Raw genomic sequence first — 27,548 nt, forward strand, 5'->3', positions numbered from 1 at the left:
TAATGTACGGGGCAGGAGGAGCGGGCAGCAAGCCGAGCCCAGGGCTGTTAAACTGCTTCTGCTGGACACGAGGAGCCAGCAAATGAATATTTCAGTTCCTTGCTTCTCTCCTGTTAAGCTCAAGCTTCAATCATTAATAAAGTGGCTCACAACCTGCTTCTCTGACAGGGTCATACCAGGGCAGGGAGGGTTGTTTCTGCCACGTTATGCTGCTTATATGATGCTTCTTAGTGAGGAAGGAAAAGAAATGCCCTTCCCACCTCAGCATCCTTTGGGAAGAGTGACCACGGGAAGGAGGATGGCCAAAAACACAGGTATCACCTCCATCCCTAGAAGCTGCTGCCAGGAATACTGCAGGAGGAAGGGAGAAATTCCCTCTGGAAGGAAGCAATATTCCCCGCATCCAGACCCGGGGGTGCCAGCCTCCTGGGCCACCCATCTGCCGGCTTTTGCTTCAGCAAGCTGCTGCCACCGCAGGGATAGGGATGATCCAAAAAGATGAAAAAAAAAACCAAACCCAAAAAGAAGGAAAAAAGGAAAAAGCTGAAGGAAGGCGAGGCTTTAAAGGCACAGGAGCAGCCCTCACATCCCCCCGCTTCAGGAGCCTCGCTGCTTCCCCCAGAACATCTTGAAATATTAAACAGTGAAGGAGCTGCTGCTAATTTTGGCTGGTAGCAGAGCCAGATGGAAGCAGATTTCCCAGCACTGGGGCCAGGCTCTGCTGCTGCTCCTGTTGGGGAAGATGGATGGAGGGGACTGGGATACCTCGGAGGCTGAGCCCAGGGGTCCAAGCCAGCTTTTGGTGTTGTTTAAAGGGAGACGGCATCTCTGTGCACTTGGTAGTCAGGAGGTGTGGGTTCTAAAGCTGGATGTCTGAAGAGGTGCCAGGGAGATTTCCCACCTCTGAGCACTGCTGCCCCCCAGAAAGCCCCTCCGAATCCTGACACCTCTCCAGGAAAGTGGATTCCATGGGAAGACACAACAGTCCCAAACTGGGACGAAAGAAGATGACTGGGGTGGGTGACCATCCCAAGCGGTGATCCCACTGCTATCACTACCCTGACCTGTGCTGAGAGCCTCCATGGGACTGTAAGGTCCATGTGGGTCATCAGACCCACTTGTGCCATGTCCAGCTCCTCCACAGGATCTGTGCTTAGCTTTCCAGCTTGGAGGATGCTGTGTAGCTCACAGCGGTCCAGCACCACCAGGAGATAACCAGGATTTGCTCCTGCAAGGACAAGACTTCATTCCGCAGCCAAGCTCACGCCTCCCCATCACCTGCTCGCTCTTCCCATTTTGCAGCCACTCTGATGGGTAATAACCTTGCTCTATTTCCTCCTGGTCCCTCTCCAGGCTAAAGCACAGCAGTCCCTGCAGGCAGGATTCAGCTTCGGAGCTGGTCCCGTTTGCTTTTGCATCCTTTAGGAAAACGCGATTTCTCTCCTAACGCAAACCTGGCTGGATGGGAAAGCTTTGAAGTCATTGTGTGATTAAATAGAATCACTGCTGGTACAAGGACACCTGAAGACAAGCAGTGGGCAGAGAGGTTTTTACCACTGCAAGGAACCCTGACTCCATGCCCTGCTGGAACTGCTGACAGCTGTAGTTATGTCCATTTAATTGGCATCGCCTATAAATGTCAGTGCTTTGAGTGATGTGATTTCAAAGCACTGTGGTGAACGTGGCAACTAAGTAAACACTTATTTTAATGGAAAAGGATGTGCTTCAGATGGGGGCTCTGACTACAGAATGACAGCAAAGAGCTTGTCTATCAGAGCAGGGGGAAAAACCCCAAGTAGTTTAGTTACATCGGTGAGGGAAATGCTTCTCCTGCATCCAGCTGGAGCTGGATGAGCTTTAAGATCCCTTCCCACCCAAACGAGTCTGGGATTCTATGAAACCCCTGCTCTAACTCAGGATATGGGAGTGTAAGTCTTGGTTTCGCATCCAAAGCAATGCTTCAGCAATGGGGTGTGGGAAGAGATTTAGCTTTTTCCACACATTTCCACATAAGATTCAGGTCCTCCTTAGACAATTCCCCACCGAGGAATTTTTACCCCAGGAGCCAAATGGATTTTAGATGTCAACAGAAGAAAAACTAAAAGTCTATGGGCCTGGGGAGCAGAGAATTTCCTATCAAAACCTTATTTTGATATCCTATTTTATAGCAATTTTTCAGGATGAGAGTTATGAAAGGGGGAAGAGCGGGTGGCCACAGGAGATGATGTTCCCTTCCGCTCCTCCAGCCTCAGCTTCCCACCAGCAGATCCTTTATGATTGCTTCACCTCTTCCATCATCTGCTCAGGAAAACCAAACCCATTTTGCTCCAGGAAAGGATTTCCCCTCTCTTATTCCCTGCCTCACCTGCAGCCCAAAGCATCACTGCATCCTCACAGCACCTCCACCTCCCTTTGTCCCCCCAAAGCCTCCAATGATCCCCCCCCAGCCCTCTCTCCTCCTTCCATCCCCCAATACAACATATGGAGGATGCTATATATAAACCTCTTGGTGCTGTGCTGTGGGTGCTGCCCACGGGAAGGGCGGTGGGGCACAGACATGCCACGGCAGCAGGCAGTCTAGTATTTTCCTCTGATATAAATAACCTGCGAACATCACATCTAGTGCAGCCCGCGGCGCTGCAATGGGTTCTGCTGGAGCTGGGGGGAAGAAGAAGAATCAATCCGTGCTCTCCTGGAGATTTAAGCTGAAAACGGCGTTGCTGATACTGGACGTTGAAAACAGCAGCACAACAGAGCGGGCAGGAGGTGGAACACAGCAGCAGGACAGAACACACGGCAGGGCTTTTCCTTGCTGAGCTTTTGGGGAAATGGGGGCATTTTGCAAGAGACAAGGTGAGGGAAATGTTCGGCTCCTCGAGTTCTGTCCATCAAGACCAAGGAGGTCACGAAGGTCCCTCCACAGCTCATGTAGTGGGATGGGTGATTAACCACCCCATCCTTTGACTTATTCAGATGAGAAATCTCGTTTCAATGGGTAACAGAGGGTGGGATGCTTCCACTCCAGCTGTCAGAGCTCAGCTACCGTGTTCATCACCCAAATCCACCTTCTTGGGTGCCAACACACACAAAGAAATGACTCCTGCAAGGCAGGGGACTCCAAGAGTCAACCTGATCTAGTTGAAGATGTCCCTGCTCATTGGAGGGGTTTGGACCTTGGTCTCTTCCAACGCAAACTGTTCTATGATTCTACCCTCTATGAGAGTCTCAGTAAGGGAACCACATCTGAAATGTGGTCATTGGTTCTGGTCACTGGAGCCTGATGGATGCACACAGGGAAAGGAGCACACCAAAGACGCTGGGATGGGAAGAGGAGCAGGGAACCTGGCACTTGGGAAGAGTCCAACACAGCTTGGGCTGTGTGTCGTCTGGCGAGACGAAGGCTATGAATCCTCTCTATAAATACACCAAAAGCAAACATCAGACAGGAGCAGAGCATTTCCAATAGGAAAATATTTGTAATAAGCCATAAATCCAAGCTAGGATAAGCTAATGGTGAGTCAATTTAACCCAGAAAAGGTCTCGAGCCAACAATACAGAGCTGTGGAGGAAGTGTATTGGTAACATGGGCAGCTTAAATACCACACTGCAATCATCTGCTCTTTGAGAAGAAGCACTGCCCTTTTAAAGCCCAAAAGGATTTTGGCTGCAAAGGCTCATGGACAGCCCCACTTCAGGGCTCTACAGTTCATGGTGAAAGGATGACGCCCTCCATCCTGGTGGGCACCACGCATGTTCTGCACACAGAAAGTGAAACCATCAGGGAACCAAGCAGGGGAACAGACCATCAGGGTGATGAAGATGTAAAAGCTGCTTCCTGCACCTCCTCACTCTTACCCAGCCCCAGCGATCTGCATCATTATGTCTTATGGACCCCAACTCCAACCCCATGGAAAGCTTTTGCCTCTGGACACCTCAATTCTCACCCTGGCACAGTGAGAGTGTTCCTGCACCCATGGAACCCAGTCAACATCTTTATGGCAACAGCCCTGGGCTCACCTCCATGTCAACATCCCACCCCGGGGCATCAAAATGCCCAAATCCAGCCCCTAAAGCCTTGGTCCACTCCAATCCAAAGCCCAGCCCTGCTCCTCTGGCTGCAGCAGTGTGGGATGGAGCCAGCAGCCACAAGTTCAATACTAACTTGTATTGCAGCATTAATGCTTAATTCTTGCTTTGCTTATGGAAGTATTTATGGAAGCCCATGCACCACGATACAAACAACCCCATGAGGCCATTGTTACTGTTAGAGAAATAAATATCTGCACCGAAGGGCATTACAATGAGACACTGAAGATAAACAGTTCCTGGGATGGAGTATAACAAACTGCTGTGTAATGTTAAAATGTGTCACTTTTTCCCTTGGGAACACAGTCAGGGAAGAGTTTGGAGCATAAGAAATCCATCTCAACTGGGACATCACTGAAACAGGATTTTTTGCCATTTTTCCCTCCAGAATTGGCTCTGACATCCCTTGCAATGTGGCTACACCAGAGCGGCTTCAGCCCTGGCCTGGAATTAGATAGGAGTCAAATCTCCATGACCTGAATGTCTTGGAGGAGGAGGCTGGTGAAGTAATGGAGAGAGGCCACCAGTGGAACAGCCTGGATCATGGAAGAGCGAACTGGGGGGCCCTTTTGCTCCCCCACTGTGACCAGCAGCCTGGACAAATTCAGATGTTTTGGCAAGTGAAGAAGATAAAGTGTGGGGAGGATGCTGGATGGTTAAAACACCAGTGCCATGGTACTCAGAACTGGTGGAAAATGGGTTTCTTGCCTGAAACTGAGACTGTCTGGCACATTTTGGGACTCAGAATCCCAGACTGGCTGGGGTTGGAAGGGACCTTAAAGCTCCTCCAGTTCCAACCCCTGCCATGGGCAGGGACACCTTCCACTACAAGCAGCTTGCTCCAAGCCCCTGTGTCCAACCTGGCCTTGAACACTGCCAGGGATGGGGCAGCCACAGCTTCTCTGGGCACCCTGTGCCAGTGCCTCAGCACCCTCACAGGGAAGAGCTTCTGCCTAAGATCTAACCTGAACTTCCCCTGTTTCAGTTTGAACCCATCAAACCTTGTCGTATCGCTGCACCCCCTAATGAAGAGTCCCTCTCCAGCATCCTTGTAGCCCCCTTCAGATATACACGAGGCTGTTTAACAGCAGGAACCTCTTTCACACCCCCACCTCCAAAGACACCTGTTTTCCTTTTCTCACACTGACCTTCCATGGGAAGAAAGGAGACTTTTCCTTCTGTATGTATACACTTGAGAGAAGGCAATGGCAACCACTTCCCTGCTCTGCTGTTCCCACTCTCCACAATATTTGAGTAACGACATCGCGTACTAGAATTTGTCACTTGGCCAAACTCTGCAGATGGCATTTCCCTCTCTTCATCTTTCTAAGCTTCTCCTTAAATAGGAGCAGTGGAAGGAAGAACCACAACAAAAATATTAAAACTGATCAACAAAACACAGGCACAGTCCTCTTCCCTAAAGCTCCCCAGTTTCACAGTGTGCTTGGAAGCACGGGGTACATCAGTGGTGGCAGCAAGCAAAATCCAACCGCAGATAGCCCCAGAATGCTCGGGCTTCTTCCCAACCTCTGTGTACCTCATAGCATTGAAACAGTTCAGTTTTTATTGCAACATGGCTTCGCAGTCTCACTCTGCTGTCACTGAGCACAGAAGTCATCCGGCCCCATTGACAGTCACGGCCTGGGACATCTCACCTTGTCAAACAGAAATGAGCACGTGCTGGAAACACGTTCTGAAGAAGCAAAGATGCCAACACGCCAGCTGCATGGGTCACCAGTAACATCACCCACATGTGATGCGATGTGGGCTGTGTCACGGCCATCCCAGCCTCCTCTGAGGGACCATCACCAAACCTGTACCTAAGGCTCCAGTGGAGACAGCTTCCCTCAGTCCATTACGGGTACAAGGGACAACAGGAGAAGGCGGTACCTTTTCAGGGCTTTATGCCCTACCACTTACATCCATTCATCCTTCACCTTCCCACCATGCTTGCCCCTCTCCTTCTACCCAGCTTAGTCTCTCCCATACCTGCAGACTTATCAGGGTTTTCCCTTCATCCTCTCCAAATCCCAGTGTCAACTCCTTCCACATTTCAACCATCTCAAACGAGCCCTAGTGCTGCTGCAGGTAACACTGTGCAGCAGAAGACCTCGCACGGTAGCAGGTCCCACCACCACATCATTGCAATGGCTGGATCTCCAGCACAGACTCAGCAGAGATGAGAAAGACCTTTAACACTCAAATTCTCTTTCTCCCTTTTCATGTGTCCTCCATACATCCGACCACCACAGCTCTACTAAATACAGCAGCAGGAGTGCACTGCTCCCAGGCAGATGAGAGCAGCTTTGACTCTTCCCTGCCCTCCTTTTAACCTCCATAAAAGCTGAATGATTAATCACATCTCTTTTTTCCCTTCTTTCCTCCCTGTTCTTCTGTTTTGCTGAGTCTTTATGTGCTCTCCAGCCACTCAGAAGCATGCCCTAGATGCTCTTTGCCATCTGTGATTGCTTTGAGTGCTTTGTATTACAGCAACGAGCCACAGAACAACCAGAGGCAGCTGTGCTCTTCAACAGAGATGCTCAACATGGACCATTGCCTATTTTGTCTTGTAAACAAGACAGGAGAGAGCCATAACTGAAAGGACAACGAGAATTAGGTGATGCTGCCTGAGGATGAAATGAGATGAGGGATGAAGCAGCCATCAAGAGCTGCAGGAAACCCCCAGGGAACACATCCGAATGGTGCATGGCCACTGGGGCTCCTCGACTGCTTTTATGAAGTCCTGCATCATCGCAGGAAAAACAGAGTTTATTTGCTCCGTATCTTGGGCAAGACAGATCATTGGCTCCTTCAGAGTTGGCTGAAGCAATGATGCTTTTAAGAGACCACCGCGCTCTATCTGTGTTGCTCAGCACAAGTGAAATACTTCCAGAGCATCTACAGGAGTGGAAAGCCTTTCCATCATAGAATCATTGAATAGTTAGGGTTGGAAAGGACCTTAAGATCATCAAGTTCCAAACCCCCTGCCATCATCCTCAGCACAGCTTTACACCACCCAGGGACTACAGCAATTTGCCTTGGGAAGCACCTGGGAGGTCTCAAACGCCAACCGGAGCCCTTGTTGCTCCGGGCTGGAACAAGACAGTGCAAAACGATGATCCCTGCACCAGAGAGATGAATACAATTATATTCAATTAGTCCTTGCAAAAGACTTTGAACTGCAAAGGGCTTTCTAGCTGCAAAACCTCCTGGTACCTCTGTGAGATTGATTAGCAAGTGTTGAAAAATGAAGACACTGTGGGGAGGGTCAAGACCTGACATGAGGGGTAACGACCTGGATGATTCCCACATACAACTGGTGAATCCGGGGAGCATCCCAAAACCCCATCAGAGCACCGATACCTCACTCCCCCCTCAGAATAAACAGCAATAGAACTCAGATGTTTGCAGGTCCCTTTGCAGCTCCTGGGACAGCAAAAGCTAAGGCTGCAGCACCCAAACCTTGCCACCTTGGGGTGAGTCCCCCACGCACCGCCTGGTAGCCGCAACATTGGCTGTGCCAGGCTTCTTCTCATGTCTCCTTTTACCCCATGAATTCTATTCTGAGCTCTGCTATTTTGGCTACAGACATTAAACTTCACCCACCAGCCACAAAGACTTGAATGAAAGCCGCAGCATGAAATGCGTATTTAATTCTAATGCTGCATGGCCTTGCTTTGTCATGTGTCTGCTGATTCGAGGTGCCTTTTCTCTGCTTTACCACATTTCCAAAGCCAGTTTCTAGCTTTTATTCCTTTAATTTTGTCTTAAATTAAACACTTCCTGGCTTTGGGGCTTTTTTCTTCCTTAAAGAAAAGCTTTGGAAGCATCCTCATCCCTTAAAGGGTTTTCCCATTAAGTCACTGATAGGTATTTACAGCCTTCAGTTCATCAACTTTATGTGACTGGGGACATCTGCCTGTGCTTGCTACACCAGTCCTGTGGTGGATAAAGCCTTGTTGTCACGCACCTCCTCAAGCAGGAGCAGCTTTCCCAGCCATATCTTACCTGCTCTGCACATATGTATCTGGATAGGGGACTGGGTGCTGGGAAAGGAAGAGGTGAGATACCTGCAGCAATAAGCACTGTGATTTCATCTCATCCTTCTTTTAATTAGTGGTGTTTAACTGCCAAATTGGACCTAGAGGACATTGTGTGATGTGCTGATTGCACTAGGAGGGGCTGAAACACACTCCTTAGATGAGCTTGTGGGCCAGGACCTCAGCATCGAGCTCATCCTGGGGATCAGAAGGGTTGCTGGACAAGGCACAGGGATGCCACTGACTTGCCTGCACTTCTTGGTGAGGAAATCCCTTGCAAAAAGCCCACAGGCTCATGTTCACTTACAAGCTGTCAAAGCTGTTGAGATGCTCTCCACAACGGCTACAAAAAGCATCTGTTTTGGGCTCAGAAACCCAAAAGCTTAGAGACTGTCTACACATGAAAATGTCCTCCTATTTACTGAAAACACATAAGCATTTGATTCTGAAACCAAGTTGAAATCTTTCCCCCTCCACTTTCCTTCTCCCCAGGTCGCAGAATCCCAGTCTGGTTTGGGTTGGAAGGGACCTTAAAGCTCATCCAGCTCCAACCCCTGCCATGGGCAGGGACACCTTCCACTGGAGCAGCTTGTTCCAAGCCCCTGTGTCCAACCTGGCCTTGAGCACTGCCAGGGATGGGGCAGCCACAGCTTCTCTGGGCACCCTGTGCCAGCGCCTCAGCACCCTCACAGGGAAGTCCTTTCACTCCATAAGCTGTGTTTGATGGCCAACACCACCAATCCTTGGGCAACCCAAGCCTGGATCAGCCCCTGACAATTTCCTGGGTACCTGCTCCACCACAAAAGAGGAAGCCCAGCTTTTCCAACCATGCATTGGCTTTTTCCAGCTCCATGATAACATCGAGAGGCCCTGGAGAGCAATTCACCACCAACAGGAGTCTCTCGGTTATGTGACGACCTTAATGACATAGCCCAGACACAAAACCCTGAGTAACCTTTGAGCTGCCTCTCTTCACTCTGGAGCTATTGATGAGTGTGTTCAGGCAAACAATTTCAGCAGCAGCCTCATTCTGTGGATGCTCTGGTTGTCAGGGGGCTGCTGGAAGGTGGAAATAGCGTTGACCTTTTCTCCCTAGGAAACCTGGCTAATTGAATGAATTCTTGCTCTCATTAGGAAAAGGTCCAAGATGCAGCACATTTTATGCCTCCCTTTAGGTGACACCAACCAGCCTCCTAAAGGTCAAACTGTTTTTGATGAGTTCATCAGAGATCAGAGTTTCCTATTGCAAAAAAGCATTGAGTCCTCCTAGCCCAAACCCCTCTGTTATTTCTGCTGAAGGCCACTGCTGCTTTATAGGCACCATTTATCTCTTTGGAAGTTTAAGTCTTCAGAAGGATGAATCAACCCTGTGTCATTGGGATTTGGGGTGTTTTTCTGTCACATTGGCTAATTATGGCTGCCTGGTAATGCCAAACTTTCACATCATTTCAAATAAAGCAGTGTTCCGCCTTTGCAGCACTGCCTGTGGTGCAGCAGAAGTCATTTTGAGGTAGCATTTAATAGCTTATATTAAAGCAAGAGGAGATTTATGCAGTTGGAGCTTGGGTTCATTTTGCAGAAAGGGGCATCAAGGATAATTTGACTCGAGGATAAAGCAGCAAAGGATAATTTGACTCTCTAAGGATGAGTTTGATGTCACTCAACCAATTACTGTCCTAGTTCAATCTTCCTCATTGCTTTTACGGGCTCTCATTGCAGATTGTAATCTACAGTATTTCTGGCACAGAGGTGTTCTTGCAGGGCTCTGAACACACTGATCACTCCAGCCCCATGCTTTCATAAGCAGCCAGTACTTGCAGCTCGCCCTTGGTGATGGGGGATACCAGGTTTATGGCTTTGCGGCTGTCTTGACTTAGATTTTGTGCCTCTCTGGGGCTCTCTGCTCCAGCAGAAATTGAAATCCAGCACTTCCCAAGATTCATTTCTCTGCTCTGGCTTGCTGGGAGACACGGGGTGGGAGAGGAGCCAGGGAGGGAAGTCCACATGGCATCACCAAACCCACTGCATCAACTCAAATGCCCCAGTTAAAGCTGTCCCCCTCCGTCTCCCCAGGTCCCAGCTGCAGTTTGCAGATAAATTCAGTGTCATTTTCTCCATCTTAAACCATTCTGCATTCTTACTGTGAATAATAAAAGCCTTTTTTGGTCTTTTCTCTTTCCAGAGGGAGCAGCGTTCATCTGCCTGCGCTGTTACACGTTAATCAGCTGGTGAAAATGCTCTGAGCTGAAAAGTGCTGGAGAAAGCAAGTTACTCATACACACACCTTGGCCTTTCTTCTTCTGTTCTTAATATCTTTTGCTATTTTAATTGATAAATGAAACCGAGAACCGACCCTTCCAAGGCAAACAAGCTTCGTCTGCAAAGAACTGCCCTGAGGCAGCCACAGCTGCATGCGGGAGGCAATATCCCATAATGGAAAAGAAATTGCTAAGGCTCCGAGAAGCCCTGGAGTCAGCACTGATCCCACAGACTTTTAAGGACGTGTATTCCTGCTTTAAATGTGCTCATGGTTTTCCATGCCCACATGTATGAGGTATCGCCCTGCAACCCACTGCCATACCCCACCACTGACCATGCTGCGTAACTGCTGCTACCCATCACTTCTTCATTCCCTGGTCATTTCCTACTTACTTTGTATTTACAGATGAGTTTTATGTTGATTAGGATTATTCCACTTAGACCTCCACAAACTGTGAGTGAAGCAGATGCACAAATTTCCTATTCCCAAACTCTGTCGTCAACGCTGGTGGCTCAAAGCCTGCAAACCCCATGGTCTAAATCCAAATCCTTGGACCATGTCAGGAACCCAGTGCATTTGCAGCAATGGCCTGGGAGAGTCCAGGCTGCCTCTTCCACCCCTTGAACTCACATCTTTGGTAAGGAAAAGGAGGTGTGGGTTTGTGAACTGCCATGAATCATCTTAATATGCAGAAGTAAATGACAGTGAGGGCTTTGTGCATCTCCACAGCTGGCAAAGCAAATGCTCCAGGGCTTGGGCTTATTATGCACAGAAGCTGCACAGCTGGAGACCAAGTGCTGGGGCTGGAGGGGCTTTGGGGAAAGGGGGGACATCTGACCGCTGAGCTAAACCAACTGTCCTTGCTCGCTGTTAAAGCCCTTGCAATGACGATGCTGTAGTAGAGCAGGAACCCTGCTGACCCATCTCAGCAGCACGGAGATGCTGTTCAAATCTGTTTTGCCTGGCACAAAATCCCCGAGGGCAGCGGGTGTAAAATAAATAAATAAAAATGAAAGAAACCATGGAAACGCTCTCAATTTGTGCCCACACCAGGAAACTTTCCCCAGATGGATTTCCAGGGTTAGCAGCACTGGCCTCCAGCCACCCTGTGCCTCCCTGGAGTCACCCTCACCCTCTCCAAGTCCCCTCCATGGTGACTTGGCTGCAAGATCCCAAAGGTTATCTGGGCTTTTGTGAGCAATGGCAGGAACAGCCCTGCCTCCAGCCGAAAGCATCACTTTGGTGCTGGTTGCAAGGAGTGAATGTGGATGATTTGTGCGGCAAATCCCTTTGAACTGATCCCTGGAGCATCCTAAACTGTGGGCAGGTTCTGGAGATGCTCCACTACAGATCCCCATACTCAAAGCAGGCAGTAGATCCATCAACACAGCCTTGATTACCTATTCTTTACCAGAAAAAAAGCTACCAGAGATACCTTCTATAAAATATGACCCACCCCAAGCTGTACACAAAGGCAGGCAGCGAGACTTGTGCCCATGCTGGCATATGACCCCCCTGCAGCCCTGATCCAGCTCTGGGGCAGCAGCACAAGAGGGACGTGGAGCTGTTGGAGTGAGGTCAGAGGAGGCCATGGGGATGCTGCAGGGCTGGAGCAGCTCTGCTCTGGAGCCAGGATGAGAGAGCTGGGCTGGGTCAGCCTGGACAAGAGAAGGCTCCTGAAGGGGAGACCTTAGAGCAGCTCCAGTGCCTGAAGGGGCTGCAGGAAAGCTGGAGAGGGGCTTGGGACAAGGGATGTAGGGACAGGCCAAGGGGAATGGCTTTAACCTGCCAGAGGGGAGACTGAGATGTGCTCTTAGGCAGAAGCTCTTCCCTGGGAGGGTGCTGAGGCGCTGGCACAGGGTGCCCAGAGAAGCTGTGGCTGCCCCATCCCTGGCAGTGTTCAAGGCCAGGTTGGACACAGGGGCTTGGAGCAAGCTGCTCCAGTGGAAGGGGTCCCTGCCCGTGGCAGGGGGTGGAGCTGGAGGAGCTTTAAGGTCCCTTCCAACCCAAACCAGTCTGGGATTCTGTGATGTCCCAGGGTACGTCTCTGCTTTGTAGGCATCCCACTGCCAGCTGGTCCCCAGGGAGATACAGGTCAGGGCTGGCTGAGGAGTGCTGCTTGCTACAGCATGGATGGCACCACTGTCACACTTCTCCCCTTTAGAAACTCAAGAAGGGTCCTTTCCAGACAAGCCAGCAGTCACAAAAACATCCAAGCTAACTTCTCCACCATCAGGGCTTGTGTGAAGACCCCAGTTAAAAAATAAATCTGTGCTAATTCAATATCCCTAAATTCGATTTGGAAATGGAAAGAGATTAGCAGAATTAAGGCAGCTTTAATGAGGAAGAAAAGCAGCAACATGGAAATTCAATGGTATCAAAACCACCTGTACCTCTGGCTAATCTGAATTAATCCTACAGACAGGCCTCAGCGATGCCCAGAGGGAGGGGAGCATCCAGCACCTTGGGCATAGCAGAGCTCGTTCTCCATCTCTCATAATACACCATCAGCTTTTCCTTTTCCCAAACCACAATTCCCTGGAGAAGGGCTTCTTCCAGCCACCAACAGATGGTTTTCCCTTGCATCCATTATTTGATGGCAGGGGTTGGGATGTACCACTTCTAACAGCATGAAAAAGCCCTGCAGGGAAGCAAAGAATCAATTCCAATTCAAATGGGTTGGGTGTGAAGGAAACAGGCTTGAGATCTTCCTCTGCATGACCTAGATCAGAAGTCTTCCTTGTAGCCCATGTTTTTCACCGAGCTAAGTAATAGCAGCCCATAATACTATGTGATAGTCTTCTAAGTGGATTTAAGCCTCAAGCTTTATAGATTTCATGCTTCTTCTTAGTGCAGTTTTATAGCGCATTTCTCATCCCCTTTCTCTTTATTCCGCGTGTTACTTGGTTAATTGGTATGAAATGTTCATCGTTACCCAACAATTCCTGAAACACAGATGCAGAACGCCCTGACTATTTCTTATTTACAGCCCTGTAGCCTGAGTGACTTTCAATTTACTGTGCTGCTGTATGAGGTCACTATATAATACCATGGACCACTCCAGAAAGATTAACCCCAAGTGGATTCCCTTTGCAATCAAATAGCTGCCACTACAAATTAGTTTCTTTTCTCTATTTGATGGCATTCCTGACACTTCCCCTATCAAGTGCAATAAAACAAACCCCCTCCACAGCCCTGCCATGCGCCAGGGCCTCATCCTGCGAGACAAAGATGTGTAACCGTGGAATTTGGGAGACTCCGAGCCATATGTATGGCTCCCACCTACGCTGCTCTGAGTCTGTGGTTTGCCTTTTCCCTCTTGATTCCTGGAAGGAGTTTTCCCTGCTACCAGTTTTTTTTCCATCTTCAATTGAACTTCCTGCAGGATTGCTATGTTTTGGGGGCTGTCTGCATCATGATTCCCAGCTGGAACATTTAAGGCTTTCTTTAAAACCCAAAGGTGATGCGAAGACTTCAGCCACAACTTATTTCCTCAATTCCTTCCACGTGTAGTGCGCTCACAGCTAAAGCACAACCCTAGAAAATATAAATCCCAGCAGTGCAAAACTCAAAAGACAAGATTTCCATCTCTTTTTCTTTGTACCATCATATTTTTCCCAGGATTTTGACAGTCCTGACACAATATTTTTGCACCCCCAACGATGGCAAAGCTGCCTGATGCCGTGCCATCCAGATACAGTCAAAATACCCTGTTCTTTGCACTTGAAATTAGAGACTGAAGCAGTCTGTGTACACTCGCTATTCCAAAATTAGACTGCACATAAATTTAACATGTTCAAATAATGGGCTTGCATATGCAGACAGTCAAGCTAGAGGTATATTTTTCTATTACAAGTAACTTGTTAGAGAAGATATTTCATCTTCCCAAGATATTAATGGATACTCAGAAAAGGTCTTTTCAAACTGACAATGCACTTCATTTTGTTTGCTGAGCCAGTAACAATTAAATCAGTTTTAAATTACAAAGCATATGCCAACGTGACATGGTGGCAGCAGCTCCTGAGCAGCCCTATACCAAGCTATGAACCAATATTTTCCTTCTTAGCTTCTTATTTGAATTGCAAAGGACAGTTCTATAGGAAAGACAAGATCCCGAGGCAGCAAGTGAGGAGATTTTGGGGCTCTGAAGGAGAACGTGGGTTTATGGCATCTCTAAATCTGGAGCAAAAAGAGAAGCAGCTGTGGGACTAAGCACCGAGCAGGATGTCACTGTTTGGGCCTGGCATTGGTAAGAATCAGCCCTGCATCCAACAGAACCACAACTGCTCTGAGGGCTTGAGCATCCTGGGGTGCAGGAGGAAGATGTTGTGGCCATGGCTGGGATGAAGAGGCAGTGAACTAGAACCTGGATTGTTCTTTGGGTGGCTGTTTCCTATGGGACAGACCCTTGAAGGAAGCATGAGCCAAGGCCACCATAATAGGCCAAAGGAAAGTGTATTTTTCCATGTGAAGACCACCCTCTGGTGATGGAGTCAGCATTTGTGAAACCCTAAGGGGGTACAAACACCATGTCTGAGACAGCAGCTCAGTGGGGGCAGCTTCAGATAGTTCTGGGAAAACTTAGACTAACATGGGACAGCCAGCTGCAAAAAGCTTGGGTTTTGAGTAGGTTTTGAGTATCCACATCTGAGGGATGCTGCGGAAGTCGGAAACTGAGGGAAATAAGGTCAAGTAACTCGACCACATAAAAATCATTGCCTAAAAGGCCACTAAAGGAGCAGGTGCTGGGCACAGCAAGTGGGGAAAAAGGAGCAGCAAAACTGGGCTGTAGAAATACCTGGAGTTAAATATAAGGAGTGAATGGAACAGTTCAGGTTATAATGGAGATACTAACCCACTGGGAAGAAAAAACTCAACTCCTTCCATCCTGGAGGCATCCCAATGGCTGACCTCCCCATGCCTACATGTGTACGGCACCGTGAAGATCTCACCCCATGCCCTCCTCATCCCTCTCCATAGCCAGGGCTGAAGTTCACTATTTAGAGCTGTGTGTCCTTGCTAAAGCTTTTCACTGGAGAGCCAAACCAGCGCAGTCCCAGTGGAAGCAGCTGAGGGGATTTAATTCCAAACACATTTACATTCTTATGCAAATATTTGGAAATAATCAACTCCCTCACTTACCTACAAAGCTGAGTTAAGTGTTTCCATGGGAACAGCAACTATTAACCACTATAGTTAATGTTTTCATTCCGGTACTGTCCACACAGCTCAATGAAGATTGAAGACAGCTTGTACAAGGCGCTGTATGAGTCCCTTGTTGAAAGGCAAAGATTAATGTTTTACGAACTTCACAATCAAGACCAGTCCTACCTAGACCTGTAAGAACATGGCCAAGTTTGCTTGCAACGAGTCCAGGAGCTTGTCCTACACCATTTAACTAAATCAAGAGTCCTATTTACATAGTTCCACCTTGAATCCTACAGCATTTCACGGTCAGACAAAGACCTTAACAATTAGCCCCATAATATGAGAATCTCTCTCTATACCTCAATCTTTACCTGAGTATAAATTTAACTTAAATACGGCTGAGATTAGCAGTGGTGAGGCCATATGGGGGCAGGACACCATTAGGGGCATCTTGAAAATCAAAGAGGTACATTTCTCCCTTCCGCGTGTGGTCAAAAATCAAGTTGGAGCTTAAAAGACCCTAAAAGGCACAAGACTTTGGAAAAATGAACGCACTGAGGGTTGTTTCGTCCCCCCTCAGGTTTCATGTCCTCAGCCATGGCCAGGTTTCAAGCTCCTTCTCCACATGCAGGGCTTGAAAGCTGTCTGATGAATGCGACCAGAGCAGGAGCTGCCATCCCACCTCACCTCTGGATGACAGTGATGCTCAAAGACGCAGAGGTACCAGACCGGAAACCTCCTCCCCATTGCCACAGACTCTCCTGCCAGATGGCAACAACAAGACCTGGCGGATCCTCCTCCTTCACCTTTTATCCTCGCACTTTAGTTCTCCATTTGCTTCCTTAATACCTTTTCTTTTTTGCCTCCTGTAAAACGAGCAGCTGGTTCACCCAGCTGAGACCTTCCCAGAACAGCAGTGATAGAAAAGCACAGCTCTAAAGGCAGCACATTCCTGGATGGGTTCCTCCTAAAGATTCACGGAATCATCATAGGCTGGTTTGTGTCAGAAGGGACCTTAAAGCTCATCCAGGGACACCTTCCACTAGAGCAGCTTGCTCCAAGCCCAGTCCAACCTGGCCTTGAGCACTGCCAGGGATGGGGCAGCCCTTCACCATGCTCACAGTGAAGAATTCCACAAAAGAGAGCTCCAAAAAGCAAGCCTGAAGTGAGAACAGTGTGCCACAAGGTCTGTGTCTCCATGGGGAACCTTATGGGTGGTCCAAAACCCGACAAGGTTGAACACAGAGAGCTCATAGTGTGGCTGTCCAAGCCTGCTACATCCTCAAGCCATCAATGTGGTGGATTTCCTGCCCCCATGAGCTCCCCCAAGACAGCCTGTAAGCAATAAAGCATCAGAGGTAGAAAATGCACTTTATCTTCCCACTCCGTACTGAGAACCTGCTTCGCCTTTAAAAGGACAAGACTTCAAACAAATGCAAGGAGTCAGAAATGATTATTCCAAATCACTCTCTCCTCCTCCTCACCTGGGACACATCAGGCTGATTCTGAGTACGAGCTAAGCACTGGAAGGCAAAGCCCTTGCTATAAAAGCCTGTGCAATTTGAAATGATTGATGGGACCATGGGAATCTGTTTAAATTGCCAGAATCAACCACCACACAAAACCATTGTAAGTTCTGAATGAATGCAGCCAACTCTCCTCTTCACTGTTGAGAAGAAGGTGCTTGAAGAGACTCGTTTGCACACGATGACGGTGCAACGGTGACATAAAACCTTAAGGGGTAATTGCTCCTCTCCCTATTCTGACACCCCATAATAAACAAATAACCTCCCACCACAATGTTCTGCCTGCAACTGCCAGAGGAATGGAGCTGCTGGCAAGTTTTCCAACTCTTTTTGGGATGTTTTGCTTCAAATGCCAACAAGGCTCCATGAAAAGTGCAGCCACCGCTGGGTGGCTTTGGTGGTACCTGTCCCTCCCCATGCTGTCCCTTGCCCATGCCACCCCCCTTGTAGAGCCCAGCCTCTGTTTTGTCAGCAGAATTCATTAAAGGAACTGGTACCAGCAGTGCCAGCAACTTCCACCATCATCCAGGGTTCAGATGATGGGAGCTGCTGAGCTGCCCTTGCAGGAGGCAGCATTTCCATGTTCACTCCGAGTGCTGCCATCCCAACCCGTGAGATCTCCAAGACAGCCCCAGCCTTTCTGATTAGCACCTTCTGCCCTTCTCTGTGCCAGAACTAGAGAGGGCTGCAGCGCAGCACGCTGGCTCTTCAGAAGATGCTCAGCTTAGTTGGGTTCATTAAAGGAAGGTGCCATCCATCCCACATGCTCCAAGTGCAATGAGCCAAGTCCTTGGTCCACCCATGCAGCAACCCACACTAAGACAACAGTCAGGGCAACAAATGTCCCCAGATTCCAAGGAGGAGGAAAACACAAACAGGTTGACCTTGAACAAGGCCTCCAAAGTCCCCTTCTAGGGAAGAGGAAGATGCTGGAGCATCTGAAAGAGACACTGCACCTCTTGTCACACACAGGCAGCCACCCTGGTCCCAGGAGAGGTGGTGACACTCCCAAACATTGATGCCGAGACACCCAAGTCCAGCACTCACTGATGAGCTGAACTATAGAAATGCTGGTCCCAAGTGGCAGCTACAGACACCGCAAAGCAACTGGTTTCTGTACAGACTGAGCTCCTCTTGCTTTCAAGAGCTGGTTTAGACACTGGCTGGGAAGGATGGGATGGGATGCGATGGGATGGGATGGGATGGTCTTTCAGCAAAATCACCAACACATGCATGTTTGCAGGAGGAAAAAGGTCTTACCTGTTTCTCCCCATATGGGCAAATATTCATCCTGCTGTATGTCTAGCATGATTTCCAGTCCATTGCCTGTGCCACCCTTAACTGTGGTAAGAAGAGGCCGTCCTTCTTCTCCTGAGTTAAACATGTAGCATTTCCCATATTTTGTAAACACCTGCGAGGAGACAAAAGAGAAATAATGTAATACGTTCCATATAATCAACTCCTTTTCCCACATGAACAAGGGCAGAGCAATGAGAAACAGCCATACACCACAGCTCCAAGGGAAACGTCTGCAGGTAAATCTAACCTGGTTTGATCATTTAGCATATGGTGTTCCCCTGAGAGAAAAGATGGAAGAAAGGAAAGGTGGTTTAGAGTAGTGAACAAATGTCTTCAGCAGCTCACCAGAGTCGTATCATGTTGAGTCTCCAAGAAGCACATGTACATGCTGTGATGGAGCTTGTACTAAAATATAATGCGATTCATAGAATCATAGAATCCCAGCCTGGTTTGGGTTGGAAGGGACCTTAAAGCTCCTCTAGCTCCAACACCTTCCACTGGAGCAGCTTGCTCCAAGCCCCTGTGTCCAACCTGGCCTTGAGCACTGCCAGGGATGGGGCAGCCACAGCTTCTCTGGGCACCCTGTGCCAGCACTTCAGCACCCTCCCAGGGAAGAGCTTCTGCCTAAGAGCTCATCTCAGTCTCCCCTCTGGCAGGTTCAAGCCATTCCCCTTGGCCTGTCCCTACAGGCCCTTGTCCAAAGCCCCTCTCACTCATTGCTTTCCACCCAAAGGGAGCAATGTGAACGATGCCTGCGCTCTCCCAACACAATGCCAACACAAATTCTCATGAACTTCTCACCCTGCTACTACTTGGCAACTAATAAAGAGTTAAAACCACTTGGACAAATGAGGAAAGATTTCCTCCACCACTTTTGCTCCTCTTTAGTCCCATTTTGGCCTCTCTTGAAAGAAACTCTGGGCAAAGCCCAGCTGGGGGCTCCCTGGCCACCACCAGCTCTGTCAAGCAGGGATGCCACAGGTTTCCAAGTGGGATGGACATGGGTTTCAATGAGGGGGACATGGATTTCAAGGAGGGTGAATCTTGGTGGGGCAGCAGAGATGTGACACCTCTGATGGCAGTGGCACGGACGATTTTGGTCACTGATGCTCTTGCTCAGCCTTCCCCCGGAGTGGAGGAACATATGGAAAACCAAAGACTAAACCACAACAAGTCCCTCCTATGGCTTGCACTGACAGACCAGGGGACATGTAGATGTGCAGAACTTCCTACTGTACTAAAAGAGGACAAAATGGCCCAGAGCCAGAGAGTCTGGGCTCTGCAATCAGGAAGCAACCAGCAAACATCAGAAATGAATATTCAGAGGGAAGGGATCCCACCACCAACAGCACATGCTGCTGCTGACTGTGCTCCCACCAGGAATCACAAGTCACTAACACAGTTGCTGAGCTCATATGACCCCAGGATGACTCATAAGACTAAACAGAAGCTGGAGTCATCAGCAATTTATTCCCCTCAAATATTGACACATGCCTTAGAATTATGGCATGAGGGAAGCGGGTGGGATCAGAGAAGTCAGAAATCACATCCAAGTTTAAACCTTCAATCAGAGCAAAAAAAAGGCTGCAGAGAACATAAAACATTTTTTTTTGGGGGGGGGGGGGGGGGAATATACCCTTTAAAAAATAATTTATATCCAAGTGAAAATCTCATTTTAATACTTGACCTATTAAACCACTCAAGCTGGAAAGATAAGCTGCACAACAGAAAGCCAGTGTCAGCAGCCAGTGCCCTATAGATGGGTTTGCCCAGATAAGCTTTGAAGGCAGAAGTCAACAGTTTCTAATTAGGATAGTTAAAAATACAGCAAGAATAAAACCTGCATTAGGGAGAATGATAGGAAAACAAGCAAGTTTATCTTGAGAGCAACCACGGAATGTAAATGCTGATTAAGGATTTAGATGCTGCTGTAGCCAGTGCAGGCTTCAGCCAAATACATGCAGGCAATTTTACTGGGCTTTTTATATGGCCGTTTGCAGCTGTAAAAATTGAAGTGTAAAACCTCCAGTTAGGGCATGATTATCCAGCAAACAAGATGTAAAGTGACAGGGCCCAAGGCTGCATGTCTGGGACGCAATCCCAGCAAAAGAAAACCAATTGTGACTTGGAAAAGGAAGGGATGTTCCTCCATCCCCTCCGGTCCACATTCAGCAAGCGACCATCAAAGTCCATGAAAGGTGCTGGCCATGGCCAAGAGCTCATCTGTCCCAACCTCAGTAGATGACTCTCTTGCACAGTAGGAGATGTGAAACCTGTCCAGCCACACACAATGTGGGATGTGTTGACACATGTCTGGAAGAAATGCAACTGCTTCTCCCTGCTTCCCAACATCTGCTCCCCAGCAGCAGCAGACCCCAGGGACCATCTGACACATAGCTTAAATCCAGGTGCTGCTGGCATCAGCTGCATCGCTCCTGGGACTCGTTTCCAAGGAAGCCTCATGATTTTCTGCTGCTCTTCAGAATCGTTCAGGTTGAAAAAAACCTTTACAATCATCGAGCCCAACTGTTACTCCAGCACTGCCAAGCCCACCACTAATCCATGTCCCTAAGTGCCACATCTACATGTCCTTTAAATACCCTCAGGGATGGTGGCTCCACCACTGCCCCGGGCAGCTTGCTCCAGCACTTGACAACCCTTTCAGTGGATAACTTGTCCCTAATATCCAACCTAAACCTCCCCTGGTGCAGGTTGAGTCTGTTTCCTCTTGTCCTATTGCTTGTTACTTGGGAGAACAGAACGACCCCACCTCCCTATAACCTCCTTTCAGGCAGCTGTAGAGAGCAAGAAGGTCCCCCCTGAGCCTCCTTTTCTCCAGGCTAAACAACCCATGCAATTGGCATTCACCCATTGATCCAACCTGTCCAGATCCCTCTGTAGAACCTCCTCCTCTCCAGCAGATCAATGCTCCTGCCCAGCTTGGTGTCATCTGCAGACTTCTGAGGGTAGACTCAATCCCCTCGTCCAGCTCCTTGACAGGGCCACCACAAAGCACAGATCCTCATTAAAGCTTCTGGTATTTATCCATCATTTCATCTCTGCAAATGAGGCAGTTACTTATGGCTTTGTACAGCCAAATACCACACCAGAGCCATGACTGTGACATGACAGAGAACTTGAACGCTTGCCCCAGTGAGGAATCAGGCATCTTGGATGAATTACCCAGAGCAAGCAAGCAGCACGAAAACCTTGGGGTAGGGTTACCTTCAGGCTTAGTAGCTAAGCAAAGAACTAGTAGTGCTCAAGAGGACACCAACATGGGGATACATCAGCAAGCAGCATGGATGAGGAGATCTACAGAGCAAAAAAGCTGGGGAGGAACTGTTGGGAAGATACAACTTATTGTTCCATTGGATCTTCATTGTTCCATTGGATCTTCTTGGTTTCAGGCTCTTTTGGGCTCCCTGACAACAGGGAAGGATTCAAAGCGTTGCCAGATCATCGGGATAAAAGTATAGAGCTGTTCAGAAAGGCCACCATCAGTTTATACTAACTGCCACGATACACCTGAGGCAGTAGACACGAGGCAAAGCAGAATGATTTAACCTCAGTTTATTATTCTTGGGGGAACACAGCGCTTCTTGCTGTTAGTAATGCTTTAACTTGCAATAAAACAAAGGCCCAGCAGAAGCCAGAAACAAAAATACAAACATGAACCTTGAGAACAGACTATAAAATACCAATGTTTCTTTATATTGATGGATCACCCGTTACTTTTGACAGCTTCTCTGAAAATCCCCATTGAAATACCAGGGTAAACATGCTCAAAGTCTGTAAAATAGTATTTGAGTGACACAGTGAGCCCTTTTTTAGTGTGTAAAGGGAAAAATGCGTATCCTGTGAAATTAAAAAGCAGACCAGGTGTATCTTGAGTAGGCTCCACATACAGAACAGAGGACACAAGCATCAGGAGCTCCAAGACATCAACGTACACCCTGCTGTGTGTCAAACCAATAGTCCAAAAAAGACTGATATTCAAAAAGCAAGCAAGCCTGACCAAACTAATAGAGAAAAAGGTATTTCACGGTTTATAACCAGCAGACACAGGACAAGCATGTCTGCTGATGAATTATCCTTTCAAAATGGAGCAAAATGATGGTAAAAGCAAGTAATTTGGAGCCCATAAATTACTTTTCTGAATCCAGACAAAGACACATGCTAGAGCTCACTGACAAGGCAAGACATTAGTTGTCAGATAAAGGTTCCAACCATTGAAGAGAGTAAATTAGCATCCTTCACTACCATCTCCTCTGCAATTGCAGTACACATGGTTCAGAGACACATAACCTATCAAGCCACATTCAACAGCATCACGGACAACATAGCAAAAAGGAAAACAAAGGGGCTTTCCAGATAGGTCCAAGAGAAAGTGAACATGAAGCTGAAAGGGCTGGAGGGAATGGAAATGGGTTTGGGCAGGAACACACATGAAATGATGGGGAAATGATCCTGTTTAGGAGGAAAGAAGACCTTATTTCTGAGGGCTTGGCAGAGCCATATGTCCCCGTCACTACCAGGTCTCCCATGGCACCGGCTGTGCCGGTGGTGGCATTGAGCCATGTCATCATTTCACTCGAGGTGTGAGGAGCAGCACGGTCTGGTTGGCTCCATGCAAGCACATCACAATGGTCCATTTGTTCACACCCTGGCAGGAGGTTGCTGTACATTATTTGAAATGAAATGACGGCTGTGAAGAGCAAATTGCAACGGATGCCTACAATAAACAGGTTTCTGAAGCGTCAAATCCCAAGGGGATCTCTTTCAAAGGGAGAATAAGCCTCCAATTACAGGTTAGGAAAGAGAGAACTAATGCTAATGGGAAAAAAGGATTTCATCTTCCTTCCAAAGTGCAGAAGCAAAGAAGGAATTAAGTCCCTATCCTACACAGAGGAGGCCCAAGCCTAACCAGCCTTTAGGGCATCCTCTTTGTTGGCAGGGATTATGCATCCCAGTCCTACAAAAACACTGGGGGAATACAAACACCTCACAGACCCATGCATTCAGAAGGTGATTTGGTCGGTCAGTCTCAAGAGACTGTAAGGCAAGGCACAGCTCTTTCAGACATTAACATAAACCAGGAGGGGAAACACATACAGGTGACGTACTTTGCTATCTTCCTCCTCTCAAAGGAGATTTAGCTATGGATTTCTCTTTAAATCCATGTTTTTATATTGTTGGAAATCTGGCATAGGAGGATGTCAGACAAGCAAAATATGATCCATCCTTCACGGTGTCAGGTTTAATCTCACACCAGAGAAAAGTCATGGGGATGGAGCTCCGGAAAGCAGAGCCACAGAAGTTGTCAGAGATGTGTTTACAAAGAGAGGGTTTTCCTTTAGGCCTCCAAGATGGAGATATCCCAGTGGGGCTTGTCAAGCAGGGAGATGTTTCCTTGAAATCAGTCCAATGTCTGCCCACATCCCGCTGGGTACCGCTGTTCCAGGACTGCATGGGAACAGCAGGGATGTCAGCTCTGCTTTTATACATGTCTGCTGCTTTGAATAAGAAGTCATCCTAGGTACCACCTGAGGCTAAGCTAGAACATTAATGCCAGCACAAGACTTGCTTTCCCAAACTAGCACCGACCAGCATCCTGAATGTAAGTCTACCACTGTGCCAAGCTGCTGTATATAATGCATAACACTCCTAATACATCCATCTCCACCTCCAAAACCACTTTTTGCCACTGGACAGGACCAACTCTCTTTTTAATTTGTTTATTAAAGGACGGCATTAAGCATCGCTCAGTGGATCACAATTCATCCCCCTGCATTCCACCCTTCAAGAACGGTGAAACTCGAGCAGCACTAACGCAGAGGCACCACACACTGGCACATTTAATTCATTTTCTTCTTATTTGTTTAATCGGCCCCTCCCTGTAATGGCACATTGGGGCAAGCATTTGTCGGAATGCTGAGTGCTTGTGGAGGGTCCTTAGAGCTGGCATAAATCACCTCCACAGCCCTCATGGCAATTTAGCGCGGGTTGAGTGGGTATTTAAAAAGAAATATAGCACTAATATTCTGACAGCAAATGAATAAACTATAATGGTGAAGCTCCAAATATTTGAGAATTATGTTGGTCCATAAACTAAGAAAACTGCTACCCTCTTCTCTGATCCCCATCAAGCCCTGATTACTTGCACAAATAACAAAGCGATGCAGAACCATGCGGTAGGAGCTGTTCTATCAGACCATAAGGTATCAACTGCAGGAAACAGCATGCTCCCACAAAAGTTCACCTCCCATGTGAGCACAAATTAACCCACGAACATTTCTTGCTTCCCAAGACTTGACTTGCGGAACACCATCCACTGGTCCTCCCATACTGTGATGCAGAACACCGTCCTCTGCCTTTGACTGGTTTGGAATGGTTGGGGAGGAGAAAGTGAGGGTTTTGAATAAGAATTTCTCATGTTATGAAAATCAGTGCCCCAGCACAAGCACGAGGGGCGCATATGAATATGCATCATACGCAGGTGAGACAAGGTCAATGGCCTGAGACACGTCAGGCTGGGACCGTGGTATCACCAGGCTCGGGTTGAATGAGTTCAGACAAGGCAATAACCTGGATGATGCCCTCAGGAAGCAGCAGATGGTGTGGGAAGAGGAGCATAGCGGGTGATGGTGCGCTGTGTTCCTCCTTCGTGACCACCAAGGCTGTCCCTCCATGGACAAGCTTTGTGCATCCCAGCAGCAGGAGCCCTGGAGCCTTTTACCAGGTGCCAGCACACGGCTCGAAGGCCAGGATTCATTCTGATAATAATTACAATCTGTCTTCCTAACCTCTCCCCACTGATTCAGTTAATGAATTGCTTGCTGAACTCCCTCCCTACTGAGCAGCAGCACAGCCCTGTCTCCAGCTCAGCAGCAGCTCTGGGACTGGCAATGGCAATACTGCTGCATGGCCCTGCCAAAAACACCTTGAGAGCATCCAACAGGAGCCCATGGATCTCCCCAGCACTCAGCCTTGTGAAGATACTTATGCAGGTGCTATGGAGCCTTCTCATAGAGGGGAGATAAAACATCAGGACTTGAAACGTCAGTGTCAGATCCAAACTCTTTCAGCTAAGGAAGGGTATCACGAATCAAATGAGCTCTCTGGAAAATGCTGAACAAGCATCTTCAGATCTCCCAGCTACCTTTTAAGCCATTAAGTAGCACTGCAAAACCAAAGGAGAGATGGAGAAATGCTCTTGAGCTGGACCATCCTGGTCATGGAGGGCAAGACTGGCTGAAGACTCCTTAGCCATGGCCTTCAGCTCCTCCACAACCCTCCTGAGATACCGAGAACACAGCTTCCTCCCCAGCCAATGCCAGAAGTGTTTTGCTCCTTGCTACAGAACTGTTCTTGTGTCTGGAGCTTTTTAGGCTATTCCCTGCCTTTCTGCAGAGCTGCACAGGAGACAGGCGTCAGCCTCGTGGAAAAGGACAAACAGATCCAAACACTCCCAATGGGACAACTTCATCTCACGCCTTCTGTGAAAGAAAAGCAGCAACTGCTCCCACATCCTTACAAAGAGAAGTACTAAATGTCGTACTGAAAACAGCATTGCTCTGTAGCCAGTGAAGCTTAAAGCCCTGGGAGGCTTTTACTGCTTATGGCTCCTGCCTGGAGTGAAATATCTGGGGCACAAGAAAAAGCAAAGCCTGTCCCCACCCAGCACAGGACTTGGGGTGATGCTCAGGACCACCATGGCCAGTGTGAAGGACCATGACCACATGGCCAGGTGATGGTATCATGCTCCCACAGCCAGAGCAGCGCAGACACCCTTTCAGCATCCTTTGGCTAAAGGATTAACCTCAGGGAGCCCTTTCATCTAAATCACCGCGCAAGGAGCTGATTCAGCAAGAGATTTTTATAGCCTCTATTTACTATTTGTATAGCTCCAAGCAGCTTCTCGCTGCTCCAGGAAGGTGGTGGCACACAGAACCCCACAGTGCAGAGCTGGTGCTTTGAGTTACAGGGAGACATTAGGACCTACCTCAGAAACACTCGATCTAAGCCCCAGGAACAGGCACTCAGAGCAAAACCCCAGCTCTTGCCATGAGCTGGGTGTGTTTGCTGTATACATCCCTCAGCTGAGCAGCAGCAACACAGTACTCAGCACAAGACATGAAGGCCAGACAGAAGCATCTCCTCCTGCATCCCTCCTCCAGGGCTGGGGCAATCTTGTTCCATCAGTGATGATGGATGAAAGCTCAATTAGTCCAAAGGCAAGATTATTTTATCCCTTAACTCTTCATTCAACTCAAAACGTGCCCAAAAGATCCTGATGCATGTGGAATTTCAGGTTAATTCTCATTACATTTGTTACTGGCTTTGTGCAAGGATGTCCCCAAACCCTGAGATGGGGACCATTTGCTTTGGAAATGCAAGTGTGAAAAGCAGCAAGGCAAGACAAGGAAAGGGAGATCCCTTCATCAGAGCAAATGTAAGTGTGACAGGACACAAGGGAGCTGGGTAGCTCATCTACATCCCTTCCTATATCCAACACTCACATGTTTTTGGTGGAGACCTCCACCTATTACTGTCTAGTACAGTCTAAAGTCTATTTACTTGTTACCGAAGAGCTTAGTCATCTGCTGGCTCCTTCTTCACAGTTTTACTGCATGTCACACTCAAGGAGGTCTCAAAGGTCTTTATGGGCAAACACAGTTTCCCAGAGAATCCCAGATTTTGCTTTTCTTTAAGAAATACAGAGATACAGACATATTCCAACTATGCTACTTGGGCCACATGAGACACAGACGTGACAGCCTGAACTACAGACAGATCCCAAGCTGTGAGAGAAGCAAGAAAATGTGCAATTAAACATTAGCTTGATCCACACCACCCTTCTGCTCTCTGGAGCATCCTCAAGCCAAGGGTCTGGAACTTGGGGCTGAGTACACGTGAAATAAAAACCAATGTGGCTTGATTCAGTGCTTTTACTTGTTTCTAGCTCATAATAACCTCAGAAGATATCCATAACCCAGGCAAGGAAATGAGTTTGTTCAGTGCACGCAGCATGGTTTTCAAGTAGAAAAATATCCTTTTAATTAGCTTGCCAAGTGTATATACATATATATATATATACATGCACAGATATATCTGTGTGTGATATATAGCACTTGTTAGCCCCTAGAATGTGCTTCCTGTTTCAGCTTCACAATGCTGAGACGACGG

At 48.1% G+C, this 27,548-nt stretch overlaps 1 protein-coding gene across 3 annotated transcripts in view; it reads right to left on the bottom strand.

The window, feature by feature from the left end:
- LOC130607131 (acid-sensing ion channel 2) overlaps nucleotides 1-27,548 on the bottom strand; it is a 430,756-nt gene that overhangs the window by 29,091 nt on the left and 374,117 nt on the right. For all 3 annotated transcript variants that reach the window (XM_057423990.1, XM_057423989.1, XM_057423991.1), the window contains exon 2: nucleotides 18,321-18,471. In XM_057423990.1, coding sequence (XP_057279973.1) covers nucleotides 18,321-18,471 — 151 coding nt within the window. The remainder of the gene's footprint in view (nucleotides 1-18,320; nucleotides 18,472-27,548) is intronic.

The sequence above is a fragment of the Pezoporus wallicus genome, unplaced genomic scaffold (assembly GCF_028554395.1).
Source record: "Pezoporus wallicus isolate ANWC-B61680 ecotype Strahan unplaced genomic scaffold, APGP_CSIRO_Pwel_v1 contig_8251, whole genome shotgun sequence".
In the NCBI taxonomy this organism is placed as follows: domain Eukaryota; kingdom Metazoa; phylum Chordata; class Aves; order Psittaciformes; family Psittacidae; genus Pezoporus; species Pezoporus wallicus.